Source organism: Epinephelus lanceolatus, chromosome 15 (assembly GCF_041903045.1).
Source record: "Epinephelus lanceolatus isolate andai-2023 chromosome 15, ASM4190304v1, whole genome shotgun sequence".
Lineage (NCBI taxonomy): Eukaryota > Metazoa > Chordata > Actinopteri > Perciformes > Serranidae > Epinephelus > Epinephelus lanceolatus.
The window spans coordinates 24,343,191-24,368,310 of NC_135748.1; the positions used below are offsets into that span (position 1 = coordinate 24,343,191).

Genomic DNA, 25,120 nt, shown 5'->3' on the forward strand with positions numbered 1-25,120 from the left:
CTTTGCAGACCCTTTGCATCTCTTTGTGGTCTCTCTGTGTCTCTTTGTGGTCATTTTGAGTCTTTTCCTTGTCAATACATGTTATCTTGAGCGAGATTTTGCAGGTGAAGGCCAGGGGGACTCTGACACGTTGGGCCCCTGAGCCTGTGCCTGGCAGGCCCATGCAGTAATCTATCCACGCTCTGGAGGGACAAGAACAACACAAATATCGTGCCTGGTGGATTTTGAAGGTTGATTAAAACGTTAGTGAAAATACAATAGATTTTCCTTCATGTTGGAGGTTGTTTGTGTGATGATGCACAGCGCCTGGAGGTCATCTCTGACCTGCAGTATCTTTGCAGGGATGATAATAGCATCAGGGGAATCCAGCAGTCCAATCACTCTGAGATTAGCTGATGAGCAAACATTTCACGTCCAGTCTGTGTGCAGAGTGTCATTTTGTGTCACCGCTTTGTTGACATCAGGGGTATATGTGTATGTGGAGCACACTGTGTGCTCTCCCTTCCCCCCTCTGCGTGCGCGTGCGTGTGCCAGTCTGGCAGCGTAACATCTGTGCGTACGCGGTCGTGATTGTTGTGAAGATGGCGGAGGGGGAGACAGAGAAGGAATATGACACACGGAAAGCTATCGAGGAGCTCCGAGAGCGGTTCCAGGGTTTGACCACAGCTTTGAGAGAGAGCTCGCAGTCTCCGCTGGAGGCCTCGCTGCATTTCTGCCAGGAGTTTTGCCAGGTTAGCCCGTCCTCCTGCTGCTCATCCCGGGCAGCCTGCAGCCCCTCTGGCTTCCTGGCCGAGGATGCGCGTCTACGTTTGCTACAACAATGTAGCTAAGGAGCTATGCTGCCTAGCTAGCAGCCTGGCATTTCAAGATGAGGAAAAAAACTCCTCGGCGGGTTTCTGCTATTCTCTCAATGATGTGTGTCCGTGGCGTGGATTTACACGCAAAGTCTGACCATCCATGCGGCGAGAAGTCACAGCAGTGTGTGCGCGCCGTGCATGTATTACTCGTATTTTCCAGGCCAGATAGCTAATAGCAGATGAATGCTGCTAGCTGGTATGCAGGGTCCCCCTGTCCTGTGCAGTGGTCATGCTGTGCAAAAAATGGGTAGCTACGTTAGCGTGATTTTACACAGCGATTGCATTGATATGCACTAAAATGTGCGCTTGTGTCCCCCGTGGAAAATACCATTCACTCGTAATAACGCTGCATCTCCACGCTGGGTTTAGCTTGGTGTAAAAAGAGGCTACTTTTGTGAAGCTGTTGTATTGTACGGAAAGATCAATGATTTTTTCCAAGGTGCTAGCCCAGGCCTTTTGCACTAATTAATCCAGCTACCCACACCAGCGGAGGGGTTTATTACAACCTTATAGCCAGCCCCAGATAAAGATGTTAGATTGATGTCAATGTTAAAGCAGCCGATGTGCCTGCAGCTGGCTCAGACTGTGATTTAAAAGGGGAAAGTGTGGCAGTGGTCACTGACTCCATTACACATCCCTCCTCATTAATTTGCCCTGACCACGAAAATATGATGCGAGGTCTCCATTTAGCTGATATGCCCACCGATGCTGCAAGGGTTACTGTCAATGCACCAAATGAGTTTTGATCATTGGGTTGGTTTGTTTTGTGTGGAGAGGAATTCATTCAACTTTAAAGTTATTTGAGAAAAAGAGGGGGGACGAGCCTCCGGGCTGCAGGCTGGAGCTGGAGCTGTGTGCAGTTCAGGCATGATGGAGGTTTATCTGCTAAGAGTACAACTACAGGGATAATGGAGTCATTCAGGATGAAATGGATCTGTTTGAATATGTGTGTGTGTGTGTGTGTGCAGAAGAAATTCATTGATGAAGGTTAGGCGTTACTGGAGCTGGGTGATGAGGGAGGGAAAGAGGGAGGATTTTTTTCTGCAGGGCCACATAACTTTGGTGCTTTGTTGAATTAGGTGTCTACATCTGGTCTGAATTATGTGATCAGTATGATATAAATAAATATGGATCCATGTGTATTTTTATCCTGTTTTTGATATGTAATGAGAGCATGCTTTTTTTATTCATCTAAAAGTTATTTGTGGCCTTTTTTTTAAATCAAAGCAAACCACAAATTAAAAGTTTTACTGTTTACACTGAATCCAACTTGAGATCACATCTTTATATTCAGTCCTAGAACAGCGGATTGAGTTTATTTTCTCACCAAATTTTTATTCTTTTAATACTGTAGTAATTACAAAGCCTACTTTTTGTCTTTTACTACCAAGGCGAAACTTTTCTTGGCTCCTACTATAGTCGAAGGACCATCACTAAGCTTATTTTGCCTGTATTTAATAACACCTCTACAACTGTTGAGCTAAAAAAAGAACACAGAAATTTCCAATAAGGGCAAAATAAGTCTGAATACATTACTGTTATTTCCATTATTGATTAATCTGTCGGTTTTAGGATTAAGAATGTATAAGTACATGGTATAGTTTGCCAGTCTGAAAAGCATCCATGGCACTGTGATTGATATGAACAACCAGAGCTGACGTAAGTGCTGTAAAATAAAGTAAAATAACATAAGTGTGCTTCATAAATAAACTTGATTTAAATGTAAGTAAAAGTGCTTTATTTATTTATTCTGAGACACAGATGACACATTTTGACTTAAACAGTCTTCATCAGGGTTTAAAAAGTTTTTATATGTACCATAAAACTTCAGTGAAAAGCCTAGTCACAATTACTAGCCTGGTGTGGCTACACATTTTGACAAATAAAGGCCTGTCTCAGATCAGTTGCTAAGTAGTTTATTTTTATAATAGAAGTTTTTTGGATGTATAAAACCAGGTCGTTGGCTACCTCAAATTATGTGTCCGTTCCTTGATTACCCTGTAAATTATTCATATTCCTTTAGTCCATAAGGGTCCTCACATGAAAAGAATCTAAAGGGTTTTTCAGTGATTTAAGTAAATAATAGGATGGGCTATTAATTAAAGTTTCACAGTATTTATTAAGTTTCCATATAATAAGTTTAGAATTTTTACTCCCAGTCATTGTTTCTTATTCTTATTTGAATACGTCCCCTGTCCCCAAAGAGCACCAGATATTTTACTATTAGCCAACACCTGGTTTCTTGTCCCAGTGCAGCACTCCATAGTTTCCCTCAATTATCAGCCACTTTAGTTTTAAAGTAAAGAGATTATTCACTGAGTTAATAAAATGACAGAAAATTGTGTAAAATGCCAGTGTAACAGGTAATGTCTCCAATTAGTTTTTTTTCTATTAAGGCAGTTAAAAAAACGCAAATCCTCACATTTGAGAACTTTGAAACAGAGAATGCAGTTTTGCCTGAAAAAAGACTGATTGTTTTAGTGCTAAAGAATGTATTAGTTATTAATATACACTGTTTGTTCTTACTAACATGCATTTTTAGGGTGCCTTAAAAACAACCGATCCATCTGCATTTTTTATTCTAAGTGCTCTGTTTTTATGTTTCTTTCAGGTCCTTGTGGAGCATGCCGGCCGTTGGAAAACCGATGAGGATCCACTGCCTTTGCTCGAGGTCTACACTGTGGCCATCCTCAACTTCGCCAAGGCCGCCTCCTGTCTCTCCGCCGAATGTGAAAACGTGCCACTCCTACTTGAAAAGTTAGCACTGTGAGTAGAAACTCTGACACAGGTGTCGCAGAAAATAATTCTCAAAATCTTGAATTGCTTTTCTTATTCTTTCTAACAGCATTTTCCTCATGAACTTGATCCGTAATCTGTGTTATACATTATACATTATACACTGGGGAAAGCATCTTCAGTGAGCCTCAACTTTTGTATAATTGTGCAAAGTCGATGTAGCAAAGAATGGGTCACAGGTGTTGGATGTGCACATGACATAAGAATAGGGCTGCAAATAATGATAATGTTTGTTTCAGATTAATTTGTATATTGTTTTCTTGTTAAATCAATTAATCACTTGGTTAAAAAATATCCCAGAGCCTCAGGTCACCTCATCAAATTTTGTTTTGTCCAACCAACATTTCCAAACCAAAAATATTGTTAGTTACTATAATGTAATACCAAGAAAAACAGCAAATCCTCACATCCGAGAACCTGGAAACATCCCATTTTGGGCATTTTGGGCTTGAAAATTGACTTAAATTATTAAGTTTTCATATGCTGTTGATTGAATAATTGTTTGCAGTTTCCCTGGTGTAGTTTTGTCTCTTGCTGTCTCAGCAGTCGTGATTGCAGAGGCAGACAGTGATCTTACATGAAAGATGCTAAGTATTTGACAATAAGAATGAAACCAAACACTCCTAAATCCCAGAGGAAATTTAGATATGAAAAGTTTTGAAATACTTTGCAAACAGTATTGAGGAACTATTATGTGCTCTTGAAGTACCCATGAAGGCAAAGTCCTTGAGGCTGTAGTCGGAATAGAAATGTAGGCTACCTCTTGGGGAGCTTCGACATATTTGGGATGAGCTGCAGAGTATACTTTGCACATGGAGGCGCAGTGCACACACAGATGAAGAGAATCAGAGAGTTATTAATGTCTAAGATGTTTTTTTTTTCCTGTAAACCCTCGATCACAGTTACTGATATTGCCACTCTGAGCTGTTTTTCATTTCTACCATATGAAAAACAACAGGGGCTATTTAATAACACCGACATGTACACCTATATTGATCCATGTAGCGAAAGTGTCTCACTTTACACACCCCATTTGTCCTCTTTGTCATCTTTATTATATTGCCCAAATGCCACACTGACTTTACAGCGCCATACTTTGTGAATAGTTATTCTGGTACCCTTAATTTGTGGAGAGTGTGTGCACAGCCTTGACCTAAATGTGGCTTTAACAAATGACTGTGTTGGATTCACAGGAGCTGTGCGGAGCTGCTGCTCTTACTGCCCCAGCATGTCCCTGGTGCCTTATGGGAGGAGTTCCAGTCCTCTATGAAGGTCAGTGCTCCCAGGGACTTTTTCTGAGGCTTATCTTTGCGGTGATAAGCTACGAGAAGTTGTTAGTAATTAGAATACATTTGGTTTAGCTCATCATTGGAAAGAAATAAATACATGTGAGGTTGAATGTGTGGGTTCTCTCTTAAAGAACGACATTTCATGAAACGTTCTGTCCGCCGCCTCTTTTGAAGAAATGTAAACTGTTGAACGGTGACACATTCCCCACAGTAACATTGTCATAATACTTATTTTAGACTCCTGACTGTCTAACATTTTAAGTGTGACTCACTGAAGTTTTAGTAATTGGGTTACTACATCTTTATTTATCTTCTGCTGCAGTTGGCACACAGCCTTTTGCAAGAAAGTGGGAGCACACAGCTTCGCCTGCTCTCAGTTCTGGCGCAACAGGATGGCGTCTGGTCCAACACCACACTAAGCAGCATCCTGTCCAATCAGACCCCTCAAACTGAGCAAGGTTAGTTCGCACTGGGCTTGAAGATGCACCACAACTGATTTGTACAGTTGTTACTGCATAAAAGTGTCTGAATTGCATCTCATATGCAGCTCCTTACCTTTTCTCCCTATCTTCTTTTTGTTTCTTAGTTCATGAGTTTCTTGAGTTGGAAGGTGCCACGCTTCTGAACATGAGAGTAAAGCACCTGATGAAAGTGGACAGCGTTGATAAAGCTGCTGTTCTCGCCAAGATGTGCTCGGAGTATCCGGGATATGAAGGAAAAGGAAACTTCAAACAAACCTACTTGCTTTGCATCTGCATGACAAAAAGTCAAGAGCAGCTAATGGAGGAGGTAAGAAATGACACACAGCAACACAGTCCCTTGATTTAAAGGCTGGCTTACATTTTGTACCACCTTGTCATTTTCAAGTGCCCAAGTGTTAATGCCCTGAATGCATGGCACAAGTGTATTTAGGGCATGTCCAGCTCCACTTTTGCAAGTTAACTGGCGCAAAATCTGGGCGCAAAGTCAGATGGATAAAATTTTTGAGGATGGAGCAACTGATTTTGAGGATAAAATGAATTCAACCAATCGGAGTGTCATCTCCCATTCGCTTTTAAGCCAGGTGTTGTTGCTTTTTGCATGGTGGTTTTGGCAAACTGAAGAAGCGGTTTTCTGCTGAGAGTAATGAAGTAAGAGCAGTAATGTTACTGCAGCAAATATCATGAGACATTTAAGCAACGAACTAAAAACTGTAGTTTTAAACTTGAAAGAGGAAACTGAAGTAAACTTCAAGCTTCTGAAATAACACTGCTCCTCATACATAAATGAGCACAATGTCTCTCTTAATGGGGAGTCGGATTGCAGCTGTGCAGCACTGCTCTCTGCTTTGTTCACGTTTTAGAGAGTGTAATTAATATTTTCCTCATTAATCATGACCCATCCACGCATACTGTGTGTGTAACAAGCAGAGTGTACGTGCGATGTGAACGCTCCTATGTAGGTGCATTATGTGCACTGCATATGCCACTGGCCAACGCATTTTTGTTGGTCAGTGGCGTGATCGCTTTCTGCTGCCTCAAAATATCAATACGCCAACAGTGCACTTGACCACACCTCATTTTAAGACCTACGCGGAGGAGTGCAAGCACATTTGCTACTTACTCAACCGTGAAAATGTCAGCTGTGTCGGTCTGAAACTAGCGATGACGGTTGTGCTGCACTGTGTGCTGCTTTGCGCTGCTTTGGTGTAAAATAGGACCCAAAGTCATTGCATTTAATACTTGTGTAAGTGCTCAACAACTGAAATAAAATCTAACAAGCAAAACTCACCATTAAGCACTTGTTTGATGTAATAACAAAATGTTCCAACAGTGTTGTCAAGTATGACATATAGTAAGGCCCAATTTAATTAAACTGTTTCTTCGATTATTTCTCTCTTTCCCTCTAACAGATTGCGTCAATAGACTGTAAAGACGCTCTTGAAATGATCTGCAACTTGGAGTCGGAGGGAGATGAGAAAGGAGCTCTCTGCTTATGTTCTGCCTTTCTCAAGCGACAGCTTCTCCAAGGAGACGTTTATTGTGCCTGGTAAGTGTTGCTGTTTGCTTCAGATAAATACTCTGAGATCACTTACAAAATCACTCTCAGGAATACAGCAGTCATGGAACAAACATATTATGAAACTGACTTTTATCCAGCCTGAAGCAATCTCTGTAATATTGTGCACAAAGATACCCTCAGTGACTGTGTGTTTGAAGGTCCATGTCTCTTAATAGCTTAATACAGGCATGCCCAAAGTCCAGCCTGGGGGCCAATTGTGGCACACAGACCAATTGTAAGCGGCCAGTGGCTTGTCTTTTAGAATATAACAATAGCCCCTCCACACAATATTGGTTAATCAAGCAAGATCACTTTGCATCTTTTCCAGTCATGGTAGCAGGGCTATCATATGGTTTGTAGGCATGCACCAAGTAGAACGGTTATCTAACAGTAAAGATTTCCTGCTAGGTATCAGACATGGGCACAGCAAAGAAGTTTGAAGTTGACAGCGAGGGATGAAGCTTTCAGGAGTGTCAGAAACTATAACACATTTTCACTTGCGTGAAGATAGAACAGTTACGTTTGTTTCATTTGTACATGATTTTACTTTGTAACCCAGACGATGCGAGAAGCAGCCCAAAGTTATTTTCATATTATCTAATCTGGCGCCCATTCAAAAATGTTTGGAAAACCTGGCTTAGTACTTGAGGGAAGATACTGGTACTGGCATTCATTACTGTGAATGAATGACTCAGCAACAGTTGAAGTTAAAACAATGCAGTTCACTTGTAGATTTGGGGTCGTCTGTAATCTGAATATGTGTAAAGTAATTGTTGGTTGGTTTTAAGAGTTGTGTTTGTGATGTTTTGCAGGGAACTCACACTGTTCTGGAGTAAGCTACTCATGCGTTTAGAGTCGTCCGCTGATGCATTTCTTGGACAGAGCAAAGAGATGGCTCTTCTCTGTAGGAGCGTCTGTCATATTCTGTTTCTGATCAAAGTAATCCAAAACGAGGTAAGAAAAGAGAAGTGGTCTACAAATTTTGTTGCTGATAGCAGAACCATTCCATACAACCATTCACACCAACAATGACCCATATGATACCACATCTGTTAAAGGGGGCTCAAAAGGAAACGCTTGGTATTTATGTTAATTTTTTATTTCCGTAGGTTGGAGAGGTGGGGCTTCCAGTGTGTGTGGAAATGTGCATTCAAGCTCTGAAAATGACATCCAGTGACCATAAAGATAGCAAGTCCACCATCTGCAAGACAATTTCCTGCCTCTTGCCAACTGATCTAGAAGTTAAGCGTGCATGCCAGCTGACAGAGTTCCTCCTCCAGCCCACTGTTGACTCGTATTATGCTGTGGAGTCACTGTACAACGAACCCGACCAAAAGCCTGAGGAGGACGGGAGTCTGCCAGTGCCCAATTCTTTACGCTGCGAGTTACTGCTGGCCTTCAAGACACAGTGGCCTTTTGATCCAGAGTTCTGGGACTGGAAAACACTGAAACGCAACTGCTTGGCACTGATGGGCGAGGAGGCAGCTATTGTGTCATCTATTGACACACTCAACGACACGGACGAACAGGAGGTGGAAAGTGCTCTTGGCAAACTCCCTGAATACAGAGACCTGGAGGATTTTCTGTTAACCACTACGAATGAACTCAATGAAATCACGGACGAAAGAGAAAAAAACAGAGAGGCTAAGAAACTCCGGGAGCAGGGTTTTGTGTCTGCTCGGTTCAGAAATTGGCGAGCGTACATGCAGTATTGTGTTTTGTGTGACAAGGAGTTCCTGGGTCACAGAATTGTTCGGCACGCTCAGAAGCACTTCAAAGACGGAGTGTATCTTTGTCCAATTTGTGCTGACAGTTTTGAAAGTAGGGAGGTTTTAGAGCCACATGTAGCATCACATGTAAAGCAATCTTGCAAAGAGAGACTAGCTGCAATGAAAGCTGCTAGGAAGGTAACCAAACCACCTCAGTCCCCTAAAAGTCCATCAAAAAATTCAAAAGTTGCTGCCAAGGTGAGCATTAGCCCTGTTAAAATTGACTCTCAAATTGGCGACCAGCTGGCGTCTCCTGTTAAGACAGAACAAACCACATCAGACACACATTTAAGTCAAGACTGTTTCTGTCCTGTCAAAAACTGTTCCAAGGCTTTCAAGTTTTTCCGCAACCTCATGGCTCACGTCAGATCTCACAAGAACGACGAAGAGGCCATGAGGTTTTTAGAGATACAAAAACAGAAAGTGGTGTGCCAGTATTGCAGACGGCAGTTTGTTAATGTCAGACATCTTAATGATCATTTGCAGATGCACTGTGGCAGCAAACCATACATCTGCATACAACTGGATTGCAAGGCCAACTTTAACTCCAATTCTGAGCTTCTCATGCATAGAAAAACGCATCCTGAATTCAAGGCCCAGTGCATGTTCCCCAACTGTGGCCAAGTTTTCAGTGAGGCCTACCTGTTGTACGATCACGAGGCTCAGCATTACCTTACGTACACCTGCCAAACTGATAACTGTGGCAAAATATTCTACTCTCAGTCTCAATTCGTGTCTCACCAAGAGAATCATGGCCCAAATGATGCAGTAATCAGTTTGCCCATTACAAATCAAAACCCTTGTGAGACTTCAAAAGTAGAGCCACCACCAGAGAGCACCCCGAGCAATGAAGTCCGTATTGAAAGGATTAGTACAGACGTGTATATGAAGGAGGCATCAAGAGCAAACACATCACCATGCAGATTACCAGAGTTTGCTAAAGAACCCATCCCTGTGAGAGTGAAACACTCGATTGAAAGCATGCTGAATTCTGCAGGAGATCCTGAAATGAAAGAACCAGAGAAATGCTACACTCCGCTGACTAACCCCACTCCAGCGCCAGTGCAAGCGCCAGTGCCAGTGCCAGCGCCAGCACCAGCACCAGCACCAGCACCAGCACCTGAGGCTCATCATGCACACCATTATGTGGCTGGGCAAGGAGAGATCCCTCCAGCAAATCCTGTACCACTTGCAACAAACCCTGTGGCAACTCAACAGGGAGAAGAGCTCAATAATGTACAAGGCAACGAACTTCCAAAAGCGGTTCCACAAATAATCTCTCCAAATCAAATAAAGGTAGAAATTCCTTGTTCGCTGCAAGGATATCCTTCCAGCACGCCCGCTGTTACTGCTGGCAGTGAGGAGAACCTGCATTGCTGCCCGTATAGTGACTGCACAAGGGCATACAGTACAAACAAAAGTCTGTCCAGGCATGTGAAGAAGCAGCACCCTGAAATATTTGAAGATTGGAAATTGGCAAAGAAATACAACAAAGTGGCCAAAATTACAGCAAAAAAGGCACCGAGTGGGCCAGCCTCACCTAATCAGTCTCAGAACCAAGGGAACAGGCCATATCAGCCAGGAATACTATGCAACAAACCTGGGATGCAGCAAATGGATTACCCAATGGGATCTTCAACCTCGCCTGCCCAGTGTTATCCTGGATCAATGGAGCCTGTGCCCATCACTCCAATGGTAAACCCCACACTGTACCCGTCATGGGGAAATAATCCTAGTGGAATGATGCAGTCAGACATGTCTCAGTCCTGGTCTTCACCTCCCATGAATAACTGTTATCCTGATGCCTTCAACATGAACGAGTACCCCCCTCGAGGTTATCCCCAGTGGCAGGCAGACCCTTATCAAACCACTGCGTCTCTCCCGTCTGATAGAGATCATTCAATGGCAGCTATACATGGTCCCTCTATGTCACAACCTCCTTCAGATTCAAGTTTGATGTCTCAGTATGTGTCCAGTTCTCTGATGCTTGATAATGGAGGGCAGATGCATAACGGAGGGCATCAGTATGGACTAATTCATCCAGAGGATAGTGCAGACAGCGTAGATGTGGGAAAAAGCAGTGCAAGTATGACAGGCCAGTTGGATAAACGAAACAGTATCTCAACAATTGATAGCCTCCCTGAGGGAAGTTACCACACTCCATATGCTCATAGTGAAAACTCTTGTCTCACTCAAGGCTCGTTAGTCGATGTTCCCATGAAATGTTTGAGCCCAGAGGCTCAGGTTGCATTAAAAGCTACGCATGAAATAATTAAAACAGAGAATGTGTCCACTCCTTGTTACGAACAGATGGACAACGCCGTGGATGGCATGATTAGCCCAAACAGCGGTATTCACACAGATTTCCCTTACGAAGAGGACTGTCCAAATGCTGACTGTGAGGCCACCCCCTCTGACCCTGACTCGCAGAGAGGAAAACGCAGCAGGTTGAGCAAGAGAACCAAATGGCCAGCTATTATTAAGGATGGTAAAGTCATCTGCAGGAGATGCTTTAGAGAGTTTACAAGCACCAAGTCTCTCGGAGGTCACTTATCTAAACGCTCACAGTGCAGGCCTGTAGATGAAATCGACCTAACGGCTGATTTGCCAACATCTTTCCTTGATTTTCTCAATGATCCCCATGTCCCTGATACTAACGGAGCAGTATTCAGCATGTCAAATGGTGATTTCTCACAGGAATCTTGTAGCTTGACCACTTTAACTTCACCCATGGTGTTGAAACAGGAGCCCCAGTATACAAATATAATGGACTATTCAGACTCCGTACCTTTCCCCCCTGAAAACCAGCAACAAAAGGCCGGAGAGCTGGCTAATTCAGCCCTTGCTGTACCCTATAATGAGGATCATTTGATGGAAATATCACATGCTTTCCAAAGGTTAGATTTGATTGAGGCTGCACAAGGGAAGATGCGGAGTGCTCTGGCATTAGAGCAAAATGTTAGTCATTGTGAAACGGCCTGTGACATCGAAACTAGTAAAACACAGAGTAAAAGTGATGACAAGCCCACTGAAAAGGTACCGAAACCTTTTAAATGTGACCAGGATGAGTGCGAGTACTCATTCATGACAAAGGAGGCATTATTCAAACACTTGAGTAAAATGCACGATTACTCCAGTGAGATGATAGAAGAGCTTAAAAAGACCCCATCCAAACTGTCTCCATATCCTTGTCAGATTTGCCCCAAAACATTCACAAGAACGACAGGTTTGAGAATTCACTATGAAAAAGTCCACAGATTATCAAAGGCAGAAATGCAGAAGCTGAGGATCAGTGCTCGAAACAGGCGTGCATTTAGACTGAACAAGGATGACGGTTTAATTGGCCGTGCAGCTGCTGACTCCAACCGCACGACACAATCTGCAGCTCAGTCTGCAGCTGTATTACCTGCCATAAAACAAGAACCGCTTGACATTGCAATCGCACCTCAAACAGACAATGAGAACAATCCACAAGTTACCGAAATCACTTCACCAGGAGATGCAGTTAAACAGGGCTCCATGCCTGAGGTATCAATTGTCGCACAACTACCACCACCACCACCTCAAAACTATGTGACGGATAGGTTATCAGGTGAGGTGGTAACGTCAGTTACTGAAAAAGCCCCAGAGCAACCTCAAGTAGCTGTTGTAAACAAGAGTCCAGATGTGAAACAGAAATCCAGTTTACAAGAGAAGCTCAGTCCGGTTGGCAAAGCAAAGGAGCAGCAAGGACGATCAGATGCATCGTTTAGCAAAGTAAAGGAGCCGATGTACAGCCCTACTGCATCTGCTTCATCTTCCCCAGAGAAACCAGGCAGCTCCAAAAGCACACCAACAAAGGACGAACACCAGAGGAAAGAGAAACGGGAAAGAAAAGAGAAAAAGTTGAGTCTCAAAATGTGTGATACAGACAACGCCTACAGTCCATATAGACCATATCGCTGTGTTCATGAAGGATGCACTGCCGCATTCACCATCCAGCAGAACTTGATTCTCCATTACAGGGCCATGCATCAGGCATCTCTGCCTCCCAGCAAACCTGAACCTGAGACTGAAAAGACCGGTGTAAAAAATGCACCGGAGATCCATCAGAGGATAGACAAAGGTGATGAAGTCAGGTGTCAAGTGAAAAACTGTTCCAGGGTGTTCATGGGAATCACAAGGTTAGTGCAGCATTACCTCTTACTTCACAAGTTCACCCGTGACAAAGCCACCTCCATGATGGCCAGCATGACCATGGGGACTTTCAACTGTGACCGGCCAGAGTGCGCGCTCCCCTTCAACTCTGTGGAAAAGTACATCGAGCACATCAAAAATTTCCACAAGGAAATCGCCATCTCTGAGAGTGGCTCAGTTGATCCGACTTTCAGGTGCGAGTATGAGGGATGCGATCGTGTTTACACTACTAAATCAAACCTCCTCCGTCACCTGATAAAAAAGCACGAGTATGTTTATGATCCCAAAGCAAGCGATGGAAGACGGACTAAATCAGTAGGGCTCTTCCCGGGAATTAACGGGAAAGAGAATGTTGAAAACAAACTCAAAGTGAAGAAGAAAAACACTAAAAAGAAAGACGGGAAGTCCATGGAACACTGGACCAGTTTTGGAAAGCCTACACTAAAATCACATGATGAGGCATCAGCCATGTGCACCAAGAAGTCCGCACTGCAGTACCCATGCATGATAATAGGCTGTGATGCAGTGGAGCGGGCTGAGAGAAGTATATTTAAGCATTACACCACTCATGGCCTCACAGAAAGATACATTGAAGACCACAGGAGCCAGTTCATTTTCTGCAAAAAGTACTCACGCGCCCGATTCAAAGAGACAAGCAAAACAGAGGATGCGTCCAGCTCTTCTGAGGAGATGGAGCCAGATGAGGGCGAAAAGCCCAGTGATCAGAAAACAGATGAGTTGGTGGAACGAATAGTAGGCCAAGAAGACAGCAAGCTGTCCAACGACGACAGTGCAGAATCTCAAGCTTCCACCGGGACAGAAGCAGGAATTAAAAGAGGCCGTCCCAGAAAGCCCACACAACCCACACCAGCTTGTCCGGAGAGGATGCAGACCCTTAGGAATCGTACGACTGTTAACAGTTCAAGAGAGAACTCAAATCCTGGTACCCCCACAGCCCAAGAACAACGTGACGACGCAGTCACGCCAGGGTCTTTCAAGCCTTTAGGACTTGAGGACTCTTTCCTTAAGTTCTTGGAAACCTCAGAGTCGACCCACACTTCCAAACGTAAACTAAACGAAAAATCTAGTGCTGAACTGCCGTCCAAGAGACAACAAACTCAAAAACAGAAATCTGCAACAAAAGGTAAATTAAAAGATGAAATCAAAGGATGTGAAAATCTGGTAGACTTCAGAAATCCACTAAATCTCAAATCGGTGAGCAATGTCAAGATTGTCATGGATAAAACATTTTCAGACGGTGCTGATCTTTTGTTAAAGCAGCTACAAGACATGAAGCCCATGGTCATAATAAAAAAGTGGCTTTATAGTGGATCATAGCCCGATATTTTGTTTTCAACTCGACCTCACTCAGGATTTGAGAAGTTATGCTGCAGAATGGTTTGTTTGTTAATGCATCAGATTTCCAACTGTTAACATTAATGGTCACAGTTAACGATGAAATGGCCTATTTTGTACCTAATGAAAAAATGTCTTGGATGATTTTAAGTATGTATGTTAGTTATAATAACCAGGTAATCCATAGGGCATAGATTTTAGAAACATGTTTGTATTTATGCTTAGTACTGAAGATGTTTTTTTTTTCTTTTGCTAAATGGAGACTTTTAAAGAAAAACTATGTTTTTATATATCCCTATGGGATTTCAAGTTCTGTTTGTATTTATTTCATCCTTTTTAAACACTAGTAGACCTATCTGTAATATTTACATGTCTTCCACAAAGTGTTCAATAAAATGTTACTGGTTCTTTTTGTAAAATATTGTCTGCAGATCTTTTTGTGTGGCAATTTCTTCCTGATAGTTTACTTGTTTACAGCATTATTTCTCCATAGAGTACATTTGTTCCTCGGGCTTCCTAGATTAATCCACAGCTTTTCATATGGAAAACAGAAGAGTTATGGACATTATGTTGTATATTTAGTTGTTGCATTTCTGATAAAACACTGACACTAGATCACTTAAAATAATCTTCATGTCTGCTGGTCATGTTTACTAAATTTAATTTGCATTGAAATTAATTACACTTTTCTGTAACTTTCTGCAGTAGTCTAGCTTAAATTAAAGTTTATTCCTAATGTCATCTGCATTGTAACCAGCAGAAATCTATACAAAGAAATTATTGTACCACATGTCCTAACAAGCTTGTACAGACACCTGACAGTAAAATGCATAACCCTCCCTCCACCATAAATTACTGAGTAGACTTTTAAAACTTAGTCTTTGATGTTTGAAAGTTAAAAGTTGAGGATGAAATCCTGGAGTTGAAAAAAGCGTTGGCTTTTTACTCTCCAAATTTTAATGAGACCTAGAGTAAAGTAATTTTGATGAAAGGCCTTGAAAGGCCTATTTTCAGCTCAAATTTGGTGATGTATTTTTTTGACAGAAGCATTCATTGCACATGAAATACCCAGGGACCACCAGAAATTTGAACATCCAATTATAATACTTGTTTTTAAAGTTTTTGGTTATGATACATGATGTAATTTGGGATTTTTTTTTAAAAAAAGAAAACATGCTTCAGCAGGTAAATTTTCTTTAAAAATCAGTGGTAACATTAACACAACCATTTACATTTGTATGCCCCTCCCTTTAGCCAAAAAACGTGTGTCCCTCCTCAGTGCTTAAGGTTATTTGAAAAACCTCCATTTTGTACCACCCTTGAGGTAACGAACAGTCCCCGACCTATTACATTTGAAAAGTGAACTAATACTTATATTAAAAAACAAAACCTTAATACTATTACTTAAATTACTAGTATTGTATATTTATCATAATAACTGTATAAGTAGCATCATCTTTACATGAACACTACAACAGGAAGTTGACCTGGAGCTGTGGAGAGGCAGGGACAACAGGGATGCTGTGAAGGGTCGGGGGTGTTCAAGATCAGCAATATTGCAAAAAGTCCTGCGCCTTTATACCTAGGGAGAGGAATAACGTCATTAAGTTTAAGTGAGGGTAAAAACTTAGAAGTCGCATTTGTTGTTTTAATTGTGGTTATTATGACAGTTTTTATCATGCTCGATAACATAAAACCTGTCACAGCTATGAACAGGCGCGTAACCGTTTGTTAGCTGAACACAACCGTTTCCGTAAACGTCACATTGGCGGGAAGTAGTAGCTAGTTTGTTAAATACGGCATAACCGGCATTTTAAAGAAATATTTTACTTTTATCCAGACAGCAGCCAAAGTTACCGACTGAACTATCCTAAATATAAAACAGTCGTTGCGTGTAGCTAAAGCTCAGATGTCTACTTCATCTGTGTCCAAGGTAACGTCATATTTTAATATTATGTTACGATAAACCTCATGAAACTAGCTTGGCAGTTGGCACAACATGGCCACATTAAGTTTCTTTGTTTTTGTTCATAGTTAACGTTAACTGCTACTGTTACTGTTGATATTTCAGGGCTGCTTTGTGTTCAAGCCAAGTGCTAAGAAGAAAAAGACGCTCAGTTTAGGTGAGTTTTGCTCATGTTTATAGGGGAGTATCCTCACTGGAGCTGTCAGCTGTCAGGTGTCCTAACCTTACACTCCCCTGTGTGTCATTTCTCTACAGAGGATCATTTTAGCCATGGCTGTGAAGCTGCTGACAACAGTGACCTGCGATTCAAGCTTTGTCAGGATCTGTGGGACAAAATCAAAACAAACACGGAGGTAAGAATATTCAACCTGAACAGCATTTTGTTTCACATAATGTTGCCATGATTTGGTACAGTTTTATACATTAGAAACATTTAACTGATGGCAAATGTTTTGCAGCTTTGCAGAACCCATTAGTTGTGTCTCAGCAGCATAGCACATATCCTCCTGAGACCCCAGCTTTTGGCTGATATGCATTTTTCTTCTAGCTATTTTTGATTAGTAGGGTCTGATATGTTTGAAAAACTAAGCCTTGTCTTTGAACAGAAAGTAGTATTTGAACTAAATGATGTCCTCATATGGGGACAATGGGTTTGTTTTTAATAGCTTCAAGTGTGTAATAAAGTATAAAGCTGTTTCAAAGCTATTTCCATGCCCGAACATTGTTGTGCAAAAACTAAAGTGTGATTTGTTCATTTTGTGACTCTGTATGTATTTTCCTTGCTCCAGACTCCAAGCTAGTAATGTCGTGAGAGATGCAACCTTAGCAGTGCATAATTTTGGAATAAAACCTTCTAAAGGAGATGGTAAACATGGCCTTAAAATATTAATTTACGCATTTGAATACCTTAAAAAAAGTGAAATATTTAAAGGTTCACTGTGTAGGGTTTGGGGGCATCTATTGGCAATAACGGAATATCATATTCATAACTATGTTTTCGTTTGTGAAAAAACAACTGGAACTAAGAATCACTGTGGTTTTGTTACCTTAAAATTAGGAGTTTATATCAACATAAAGAGTGGGTCCTCTTCCACAGAGTCCGCCACAGTAGCCCAGAACTAACAAGTCAAACACTGACTCTAGATGAGTCAATAAGCGGTTTTGCGTTGGCCACTGTTGTTCTCTTACATGCTTGTTACACAGGTTCAGTTCTGCAGCCTCACTGCAAAATGCCACTAAATCCTGCACATCAGACCTTAAACAAGTTTTTTTTCTGCTGCCTGTAAGGTTTTGCAGGATGAGCTCAACAGGAACATCTTGGACAGCTTGCTCAACTTCACGAGGAAGTGCTCTTCCACTCGCCTACACAGTGACTGGGCATCACAGATGAGGGCGAGTGAGATTCCCACTGCGGCGCTTGTGCTCGGTATGTTGTTGACAAGGCGGTCACATATGACATGAGCTGGCTGATTATCCAAACAACAGACAATTTAGAATATAACGGAAAAGAATAATTCCCGCACTCTATCACTTTTGAGGGTTTCTTGACGCCCAGTCTAACTTAGAGTCACACATTTTTTCTTCTCCTTTGATATTCTCCGCAGGTGTGAATGTCCCAGATCATGACATGACCTTTCAGAGTCTGTCTGAGCTGCTTCAGCAGTCTGTCACTCCTCATGTGGCCTCTGTACAGGCCAAAGAGTGCGGAGGTGAGGGACTCAGGATCATGTTGTCTTTGATTTTGAAGAATCACATCTTCTTATCTTAGAGTAGTAATAGAAGCAGCTTAATTATTATTTTGCAGTCTTTATATTGTTTGCTTCATCATTTCAGCACTGAAGCATTTGATGAAGAGGGTCCTGGAGAGGTTAATGGACACTGTTGTGAGTGTGGACGATGAGGAAGAGGAGGAGGCTGAGCCGACCAGTGCTCAGCTTCACAAGAGTGTGCACTGCTCCCTCAGTACACTCTGTGATTGGTACAATACCAAAACAAAGGTGGGCTGGACCATGAAGCATAGCTAGTGTACATTATTGTAGATTTGCAGTTTGGTGCGTAAAAAGAGTTTGATCACCTGAAGGAGTTTCTCTCTGTATTTCAGAAATCTGGTACTCCTGGAAAAAAGCGTAGCTCCTCTGATGGAGATGATCTCCAGCAGCCTCCCGTTGTGATTATTTTCAAAGATTTGGAGGCTTTCAACCCACGAGTTCTTCAGGACTTCATACTCATCTGCAGGTAATTACAAACTTTGGAGAAGGAAAAAGTTCATCTATCACCTTGTTAAGCTGTAACAACAGCATCTCCATGTACATGTTCTCTCCTCCACAGCCGGTACATCGAACGTCTTCCGCTGATGTTCATCTTTGGTATCGCCACATCACCCAGCACCATCCAACACATGCTGCCCCACTCTGTGTCCTCCCTGCTGTGTATAGAGCTCTTCCAGTCCCTCTCCTGTACACAGCACCTGGCCACAGTCATAGACAAGGTATTTTGTCACTCTCAGACACAGAGCAGTCATATCATGTTAGGAGCTTCCAGAACTTTGTGTTAACTTTTAGATCACACAGGTTTTATTCCTAAATGAGTACTTCACCCCTCAAATGACCATTTGTGTATCAGTTAGTTACATTGACTTTAGGATAAAACTTTTCTAGCGTGCCTCCAGTGAACGAAGAATCCAAAAACCTGAGAAAATTCATGATGAATTGAATTAAATGGGGTTGGCGATTAACAACAGCACAGTCTCGCTCACCAGACCTTTCTCAAGAAAAGAAAGGTCTGACTGGGCCGACTCTCACTTTAAGATTGGAGAAAAAAATGCCCTGGCTGCTTGTATTTCTGTCAACCAATCACAATCGTTCTGGGCAGTGCCACAGCAACGGTGCGCTTGCAAAAATATTGCCGCAAAACTAATATAACCATCTGTCGTGCATTATGCTCAGTACTTCCCAAACAGACAGACCTTTCTGACAGGGAGCTGATCTGAAAGTGAAACTTAGCGATGCTCTCTTTAAAGCCAGACTCCACTGTCAAAAACAGCAACTGAACACAGGAGCTACTGGTCTACAACTGCCTCAATCAGTTAGCTGGTTTGTATTATTGTGTGACTTCACTGTTTTAAATGGTTAGTTTGGATTCACCAGTCACACAATAACACAAACAAACTACCAATCGAGGCAGCGGTAGACCAGCAACTAATTTTGTTCATGGAGTTCATGGACTTCTAATTATACTGCACAAGTTGTGTAAAAGTTTATACACTGATGTTTTGATATAGTGTTGTTAAATGTGGGCTGTGACTTCAATTCATGAAGAATGGTTGAGTTTTTGGATTAAGTTATGATCATGAATTCAATGATAATGGATGGACTAATGATAATTTGGGCGGCAGTAGCTCAGTCCATAGGGACTTGGGTTGGGAACTGGAGGGTTGCCTGTTCACTGCCGAGGTGCCCTTGAGCAAGGCACCGAACCCCCCAACCGCTCGGGGCGCCTGACCAAGGCAGCCCCCCTCACTCTGACATCTCTCCACTTTGTCCATGTATAGGTCCTGTTTGTGCATGTGTGTGTATGTCGGACCTGTGTGTTAATGACAAAAGAGTGAAAAAATTTAATTTCCCCTCAGGGGGATTAATAAAGTATATAAAAATCTAATTTGGGGGGTTAAGTATTCCTTTATTTAAATCATTGCACAACTTTTACAGTCATGAAGACATTATAACAAGTAAAACAGTTTGACCTGAATTTTCTTATGTCTAATTTTTGAAAGAGAACTCCCTACTTGCAGGTTTTTTACTTTTATTTTTACTTCATAAAGCATCTGCAATATTAAGATTCTTTCAGTGTTTAGATCTGTGTTCAGCAGTCAAATTAAGAACAATACACCCTTTAAAGAATATGTTAAACTGAATTCTCAACTGTATTATTGATCACGGATGCTTACATTTTTCAGTAAGTCTTTAAACATGTGAGGGAGAGATTTAGCCACTTGGGCATATACAAGCGTTAGACACAATAACACGATCACCAACATCATAAAATTTAATCCATCGCTATATTGCACATTTCTTTTTAGTGAAATTCTTGTTGTGTCGGCTTTTAAATGAAATCAGGAGGTTCATTGCATTTTTTTTTATGTTGTCTTTGTTTCCAGTTGATCCTGACATCTCAGTTCCCTTTCAAGCTCAACGGTAAAGTGATGCAGGTGCTGATCAGCATCTTCCTCTACCACGACTTCTCAGTGAGGAACTTCATCAAAGGCATTCAGGTACAGAGTAGCTTCTAAATACTGTACCCAGTATGTGTTTTATCAGTGTCATCCTCTGTTTGCACCGGTCGTCTGTTTTGTCTGTAGGTTTAATTCCGATGTGCACATTATAGTTAACAAACTTTGTGCTTTGTCTTGGTGCAGCTGGCCCTGCTGGAGCACTTTCACAGTCAGCCTCTCAGCGTACTGTGCTGTAAGAAGAAGGAGGCTCAGCTTAATGTGATGCAGCTCAGTCACCTCGACTTGGAGAGGATGAGGCAGCTGCCGTCGTTCAAAAGGTACGCACAGTTTAGGTTTTTTTTACATGTGCAATAACTCAAGCAGTGAACACACAGGTGACTTATGTTATTTAATGTGGTTTAGTAGCTTCCTGTAGGGTTTGATTCACCTTTTCAAATGTGACACTAAGCCTTTAAATCAAGTCTAACCTGTGTTTTTTTTTTTTTGTTTTGATATGTTTTGTAGGTATGCAGAGAAGCAAGAAGCTCAGGAACAAGTGAATCTGTTCACAGATGACGCTCATTTAAAGGTACATTCTGTGTTTTATCTCTTCACCTGAGGCAGTAGACAGCAATGAGTGCACATACTCAGACAGAATCTCATGCTTCAAGTTTCTTCTCTTATTAGGAGGTGTGTCAGAGGCTGATAAAAGACCTTCACAAATACCACAAGTGCTATTATCCCGTCCTGAGGTGTCTCCACACTCTGACATCATCGTTACCTCGTTACCCCCTCGGAAAACAGGCAAGAAAGTGCTGCTGTGTAATTGTGCAAAATAACTTGAATTAATGGCGTCAGTTTTTCGTTCCTGGTTTGTTTTAACACTGAATTACTTGTGTGTGACAGATACGAGAGCTCCATTTAATATGTCTTGAGAAGAATGTATGGGAGAACGAGGATTATCAGTCAGCCATGAAACTCGTGAAGTAAGTCTGGATGTCTGACCGTAAAGAGATATTTAATTGGGATATTCCACATGGTCAGTGATTTGTCACTCATTTTCCAGGACAGGTTACTTGATAATATTCAGGTGATAAGGAGCGGAATGTTCTCATGTATGGAGGGAATGGTCTGTGATATATGGTAGAAACCTTAATTACGAACTTATCATCCCATAAAGAAGAGCTGCAGTGTGGAACTTTATGTGAAATGTAATTTAAACAAAAGACAGAGCTCCCTGTGTGCACAGTTAAGCTCAGGAACATAACCATCAGCCCAGGAGAGTGGCAAGTTTAATGCCTCTCCAGAGGAGGACGGACTTTTTAGAGTGTGAGCTAGATGAAACTGGGAAAGCGGTCTGTTTTTTGTTTTACTGTCCTGTCTGCAAGGACATAAGGGATGTCTTTTTGTTTTTTTAGTAAAATGACATCCATTTATGTTGATCTCTTTTGGCTGGATGACTATAAAAAAAGTTGTGCGCCAGGGAGGGAACATTTTATAGCAGATTTTATTTGCCAAGCTCGGGAGAGAAGGCAGACTATTTTCTTTAAGACCGAGCTGTTAAATAAGCTGTAATTATGCAGCGACCACTGCTACTGCGCTTTGGGTGTCAGGTAAACCCGTGTGAGTTGGGAACTTGGGTGTGCATGACACAAAAATAAACCTGTTAACAAGTGAGACCAACAAATGTGTTTGAAGACGCTCCTAAAGTCCTCTAGTTTTGATGTCTTGTCATAAACATGTCTTACTTCCCTCCCAGCCAACCTTATTGACACATTTCACCACTAGATGGCAGCATATTCAAGGGTATTTTGATGATTACTGCTCCTCCTGGTGGCCAGATAGCCTTTATGATACAGTAAGGCAGCATTGTTTGTATTGTTGTTTGACACTGGCTTTTCATTTGCATGTTAGTCGAAAAACAACCCAGTCTGAAGTCACCATGCTCAGCTGTAAAGCTCCTGTGCTTTCCCTGCAGGATGCTGGCTAAAGACGAGCTCATCGCTTTGCTACAGAAGTGTGTGGAGATTCTGCAGGCTGCCAAAGCAAAGAAAATGAAGAGCGCTCTTGTCCAGCTGGAGGATATGCTCGCCAAATTTAAGCAGTTGGACAGTGAGTGGATAAAATGAAGGAGAGCACACACACGATATTAATTTGTTTAGAGATGCTTACTTTCCTTAACTGTGTGTTCACCCCTTTGTCAAATAATTATAATTGTAGGTATTAAATATGCAACACTCCTTGACATTCTTTCATCTTGTTCTCAACAGCAGTAGCTGCTGAACCTCCCCCCAGCGTGGAAGAGAGTCTCACCTCTCCAGTGAAACATCTTCAAAAGAAAACCGACCTGTTCCAGCTGCAGAAGGTTTTTATAGTTTTGTGAAGAATTAAATCTTTACAGCATTTCTGCGAATAGACTCTCCCCCTTGCTGATGTGTTTGAACCATGAATCCTCAGATAATTTTCATTTAATCTAGACTCTGCTGGAGATGAACGAGACTCGGAGGTCCAAGAAGCTGAGTCCGTTCGAGGCTCTACGAAACGAAGCTCTCGAGTTTATCGACAGCTTAGTGAAGTGAGACACATTTCCTTTCTTATGCAATTAATTACATAAACATTGTAGAAACTCTTCTTTGACTGATACCTCTCTCCCACCCAGGAGTCACCTGTCTCCCCCAGAGTCTCAGACACTGTATGAAGTTTGTTACTACACTTCCTCTGCTACTGTGAGACGCCACCTTAACGCAACACCTCGCACCTCCATCCAGGCTGCACTCAACAGTCCCTACTATTATCTCCAGGTACATGTGCCTCTTCTTGTTCTTCTTATCAAGTGTGTAACTGTCTTGCAGGGCTCCCACGCAGTATGGAAAAGTATGGAATTTGATTTAAGTCATCTGGATAAGTATGAACTTGACTGGAGCCTCTTCCCTGTTTGACTCCTCTTCCAGAACGAAAGCCTAAAGACGGAGGATGGGACCGTCTCTAACGCTGCTCCTGATATCTGCATTGCATACAAACTCCATCTTGAGTGCGGCAGGCTGATTAACCTTTACGACTGGCTGGAAGTGAGTTTATATATTTAATAATTTGATAGTGTAATGCAACTACACCAACCTCTGTCTTTAAGGGAAAACAAGATGATGTTTACACAGCGTGTGATTTTAACTATCTACAATAACAGCACCTTTGCCCTGCAAAGTTTGATGGTTGGAAGTTTGTTTTTCCTCTCCAGATCGGATCAATGTGTCACGTTATTGATCTGAAAATCAAATATCAGCCCAGAATGGACCTGATACTGACATGAAACCTGTGTTTGTGTTTTTAGGCCTATGCCACTGTTGTCTCTGCGGCTGAGGGTAACAACCCAGATTCTGACAATTACGGGAAAGTGGATGAAGTCAAACAGTATCCTTTATCTGCAAACATGTTTTTCCCCATCACACTATCCCACCATTTTCATACTCGCTTAATGTTGTGATGATTTGATTGCGAGAACCCTATCTTAATTTTTTAAGGACATGTAACACAGTTAATTCTTATGATGGTGGTTCATGATAGACGAGGTGGTCGGTCATAACATTAAAACCACAGGTAAAGTGAATAACACTGAACATCTCGTTACAGTGCAATGTTCTGTTTGGAAACCTTAGGTCGTGGCATTCATGTGAATGCCAATTGACATGCACCACCCACCCATCGGCCTCCCTGATGACAGTGGCCCCTCCAGCAGGATAATGCACCATACCACACTGCAAAAACTGCTCAAGAATGGCCTGAGGAATATGACAGAGCTCAAGGTGTCAACCCGGCCTCTACATTCCCCATATTCCAATAAGATCGAGCATTCATGGGATGTACTGGCATTCCACCTCGCAGCCCACAGGACTCAGAAGATCCACCGCCAGCGCCCTGGTGCTTGACACCCAGACACATGGGCACAGACACAGGACCTCTGGGGTACTGGCATGTCCCATGGATGCTCGATCGGATTGGGATGTGGGGAACTTGGAGGCCTGGTCGAAGCCTTGAGCTCTTTGTCACATTCCTCAGACCATTCCTGAACAGTTTCTGCAGTGTGGCATGGCACATTGTCCTGCTGGGGTGCCACTGCCACTAGGGAGTCGTCGCTATGAAGGGGTGTACTTTGTCTGGACCAGTGTTTGTCAGGTGGCATCCACATGAACGCCAGCACCAATGGTTTTCCGGCATTGTAACGACACGATCGATGTTACTCACTTCACCTCTCAGTGGTTTTGATGTTGCGGCCGATCAGTATGAATGACAGTGAAACAAGTATAACCCTAATGGAGAAATGTTGATCCTTAGCGTGTTCTCTAGCGCTCGTTTCATCCGAGCTGTGTCTGAGCTCGAATTTTTGGGCTTCATAAAGTCCACCAGGCAGAAGACTGACCACGTGGCTCGACTCACCTGGGGAGGCTGCTGACCAAACACTGAGAAGCCACACGCACCTTTTTACATATACCTTATCTGTGGCTGCTGTCGAACCTCAATTAAGTTCTCATCCACTCGTAATGGATTTACATTTTGTGTATTTCCCTCTAATAAAATATATGGGAGTAGTTTCTGATAATCACGGTGCTGTGCATGTTTATTTTGTATTCATAGTTGTGCACTAAGCAAAACGCATTGTGCCGCTC

General features: G+C 42.2%; 2 protein-coding genes across 2 annotated transcripts; both read left to right on the top strand.

The window, feature by feature from the left end:
* Positions 1–549: 549 nt before the first annotated feature.
* On the top strand, positions 550–14,702 carry znf292a (zinc finger protein 292a). Its single transcript, XM_033642925.2, has 8 exons — positions 550–731; positions 3,469–3,623; positions 4,847–4,925; positions 5,265–5,400; positions 5,529–5,731; positions 6,834–6,970; positions 7,795–7,936; positions 8,092–14,702. Exons 1-8 carry the CDS (start codon positions 582–584, stop codon positions 14,263–14,265), a joined length of 7,176 nt encoding a protein of 2,391 aa, XP_033498816.2. The 5' UTR covers positions 550–581; the 3' UTR covers positions 14,266–14,702.
* A 971-nt stretch (positions 14,703–15,673) lies between these two features.
* Positions 15,674–25,053, top strand: orc3 (origin recognition complex, subunit 3). The gene is made up of 20 exons (XM_033642193.2): positions 15,674–16,216; positions 16,355–16,406; positions 16,505–16,602; positions 17,537–17,675; positions 17,854–17,958; positions 18,083–18,246; positions 18,351–18,484; positions 18,578–18,737; positions 20,406–20,519; positions 20,664–20,797; positions 20,985–21,048; positions 21,147–21,263; positions 21,366–21,445; positions 22,438–22,571; positions 22,730–22,824; positions 22,937–23,034; positions 23,119–23,260; positions 23,411–23,527; positions 23,788–23,867; positions 24,801–25,053. The coding sequence occupies exons 1-20, from the start codon at positions 16,193–16,195 to the stop codon at positions 24,904–24,906; spliced, it is 2,157 nt and encodes a 718-aa protein (XP_033498084.1). The 5' UTR covers positions 15,674–16,192; the 3' UTR covers positions 24,907–25,053.
* The last annotated feature ends 67 nt before the right edge of the window (positions 25,054–25,120 follow it).

Excerpts from the sequence above, each read along its gene's own strand:
- znf292a (XM_033642925.2), top strand. The coding sequence starts at position 582 with ATGGCGGAGGGGGAGACAGAGAAGGAATATGACACACGGAAAGCTATC. Across the intron at positions 5,401-5,528 it reads GACCCCTCAAACTGAGCAAG|TTCATGAGTTTCTTGAGTTG; the intron begins GTTAGTTCGCAC and ends TTTGTTTCTTAG. Across the intron at positions 6,971-7,794 it reads GGAGACGTTTATTGTGCCTG|GGAACTCACACTGTTCTGGA; the intron begins GTAAGTGTTGCT and ends GATGTTTTGCAG.
- orc3 (XM_033642193.2), top strand. The coding sequence starts at position 16,193 with ATGTCTACTTCATCTGTGTCCAAG. Across the intron at positions 22,572-22,729 it reads CAAATTTAAGCAGTTGGACA|CAGTAGCTGCTGAACCTCCC; the intron begins GTGAGTGGATAA and ends TGTTCTCAACAG. Across the intron at positions 23,528-23,787 it reads ACCTTTACGACTGGCTGGAA|GCCTATGCCACTGTTGTCTC; the intron begins GTGAGTTTATAT and ends TTGTGTTTTTAG.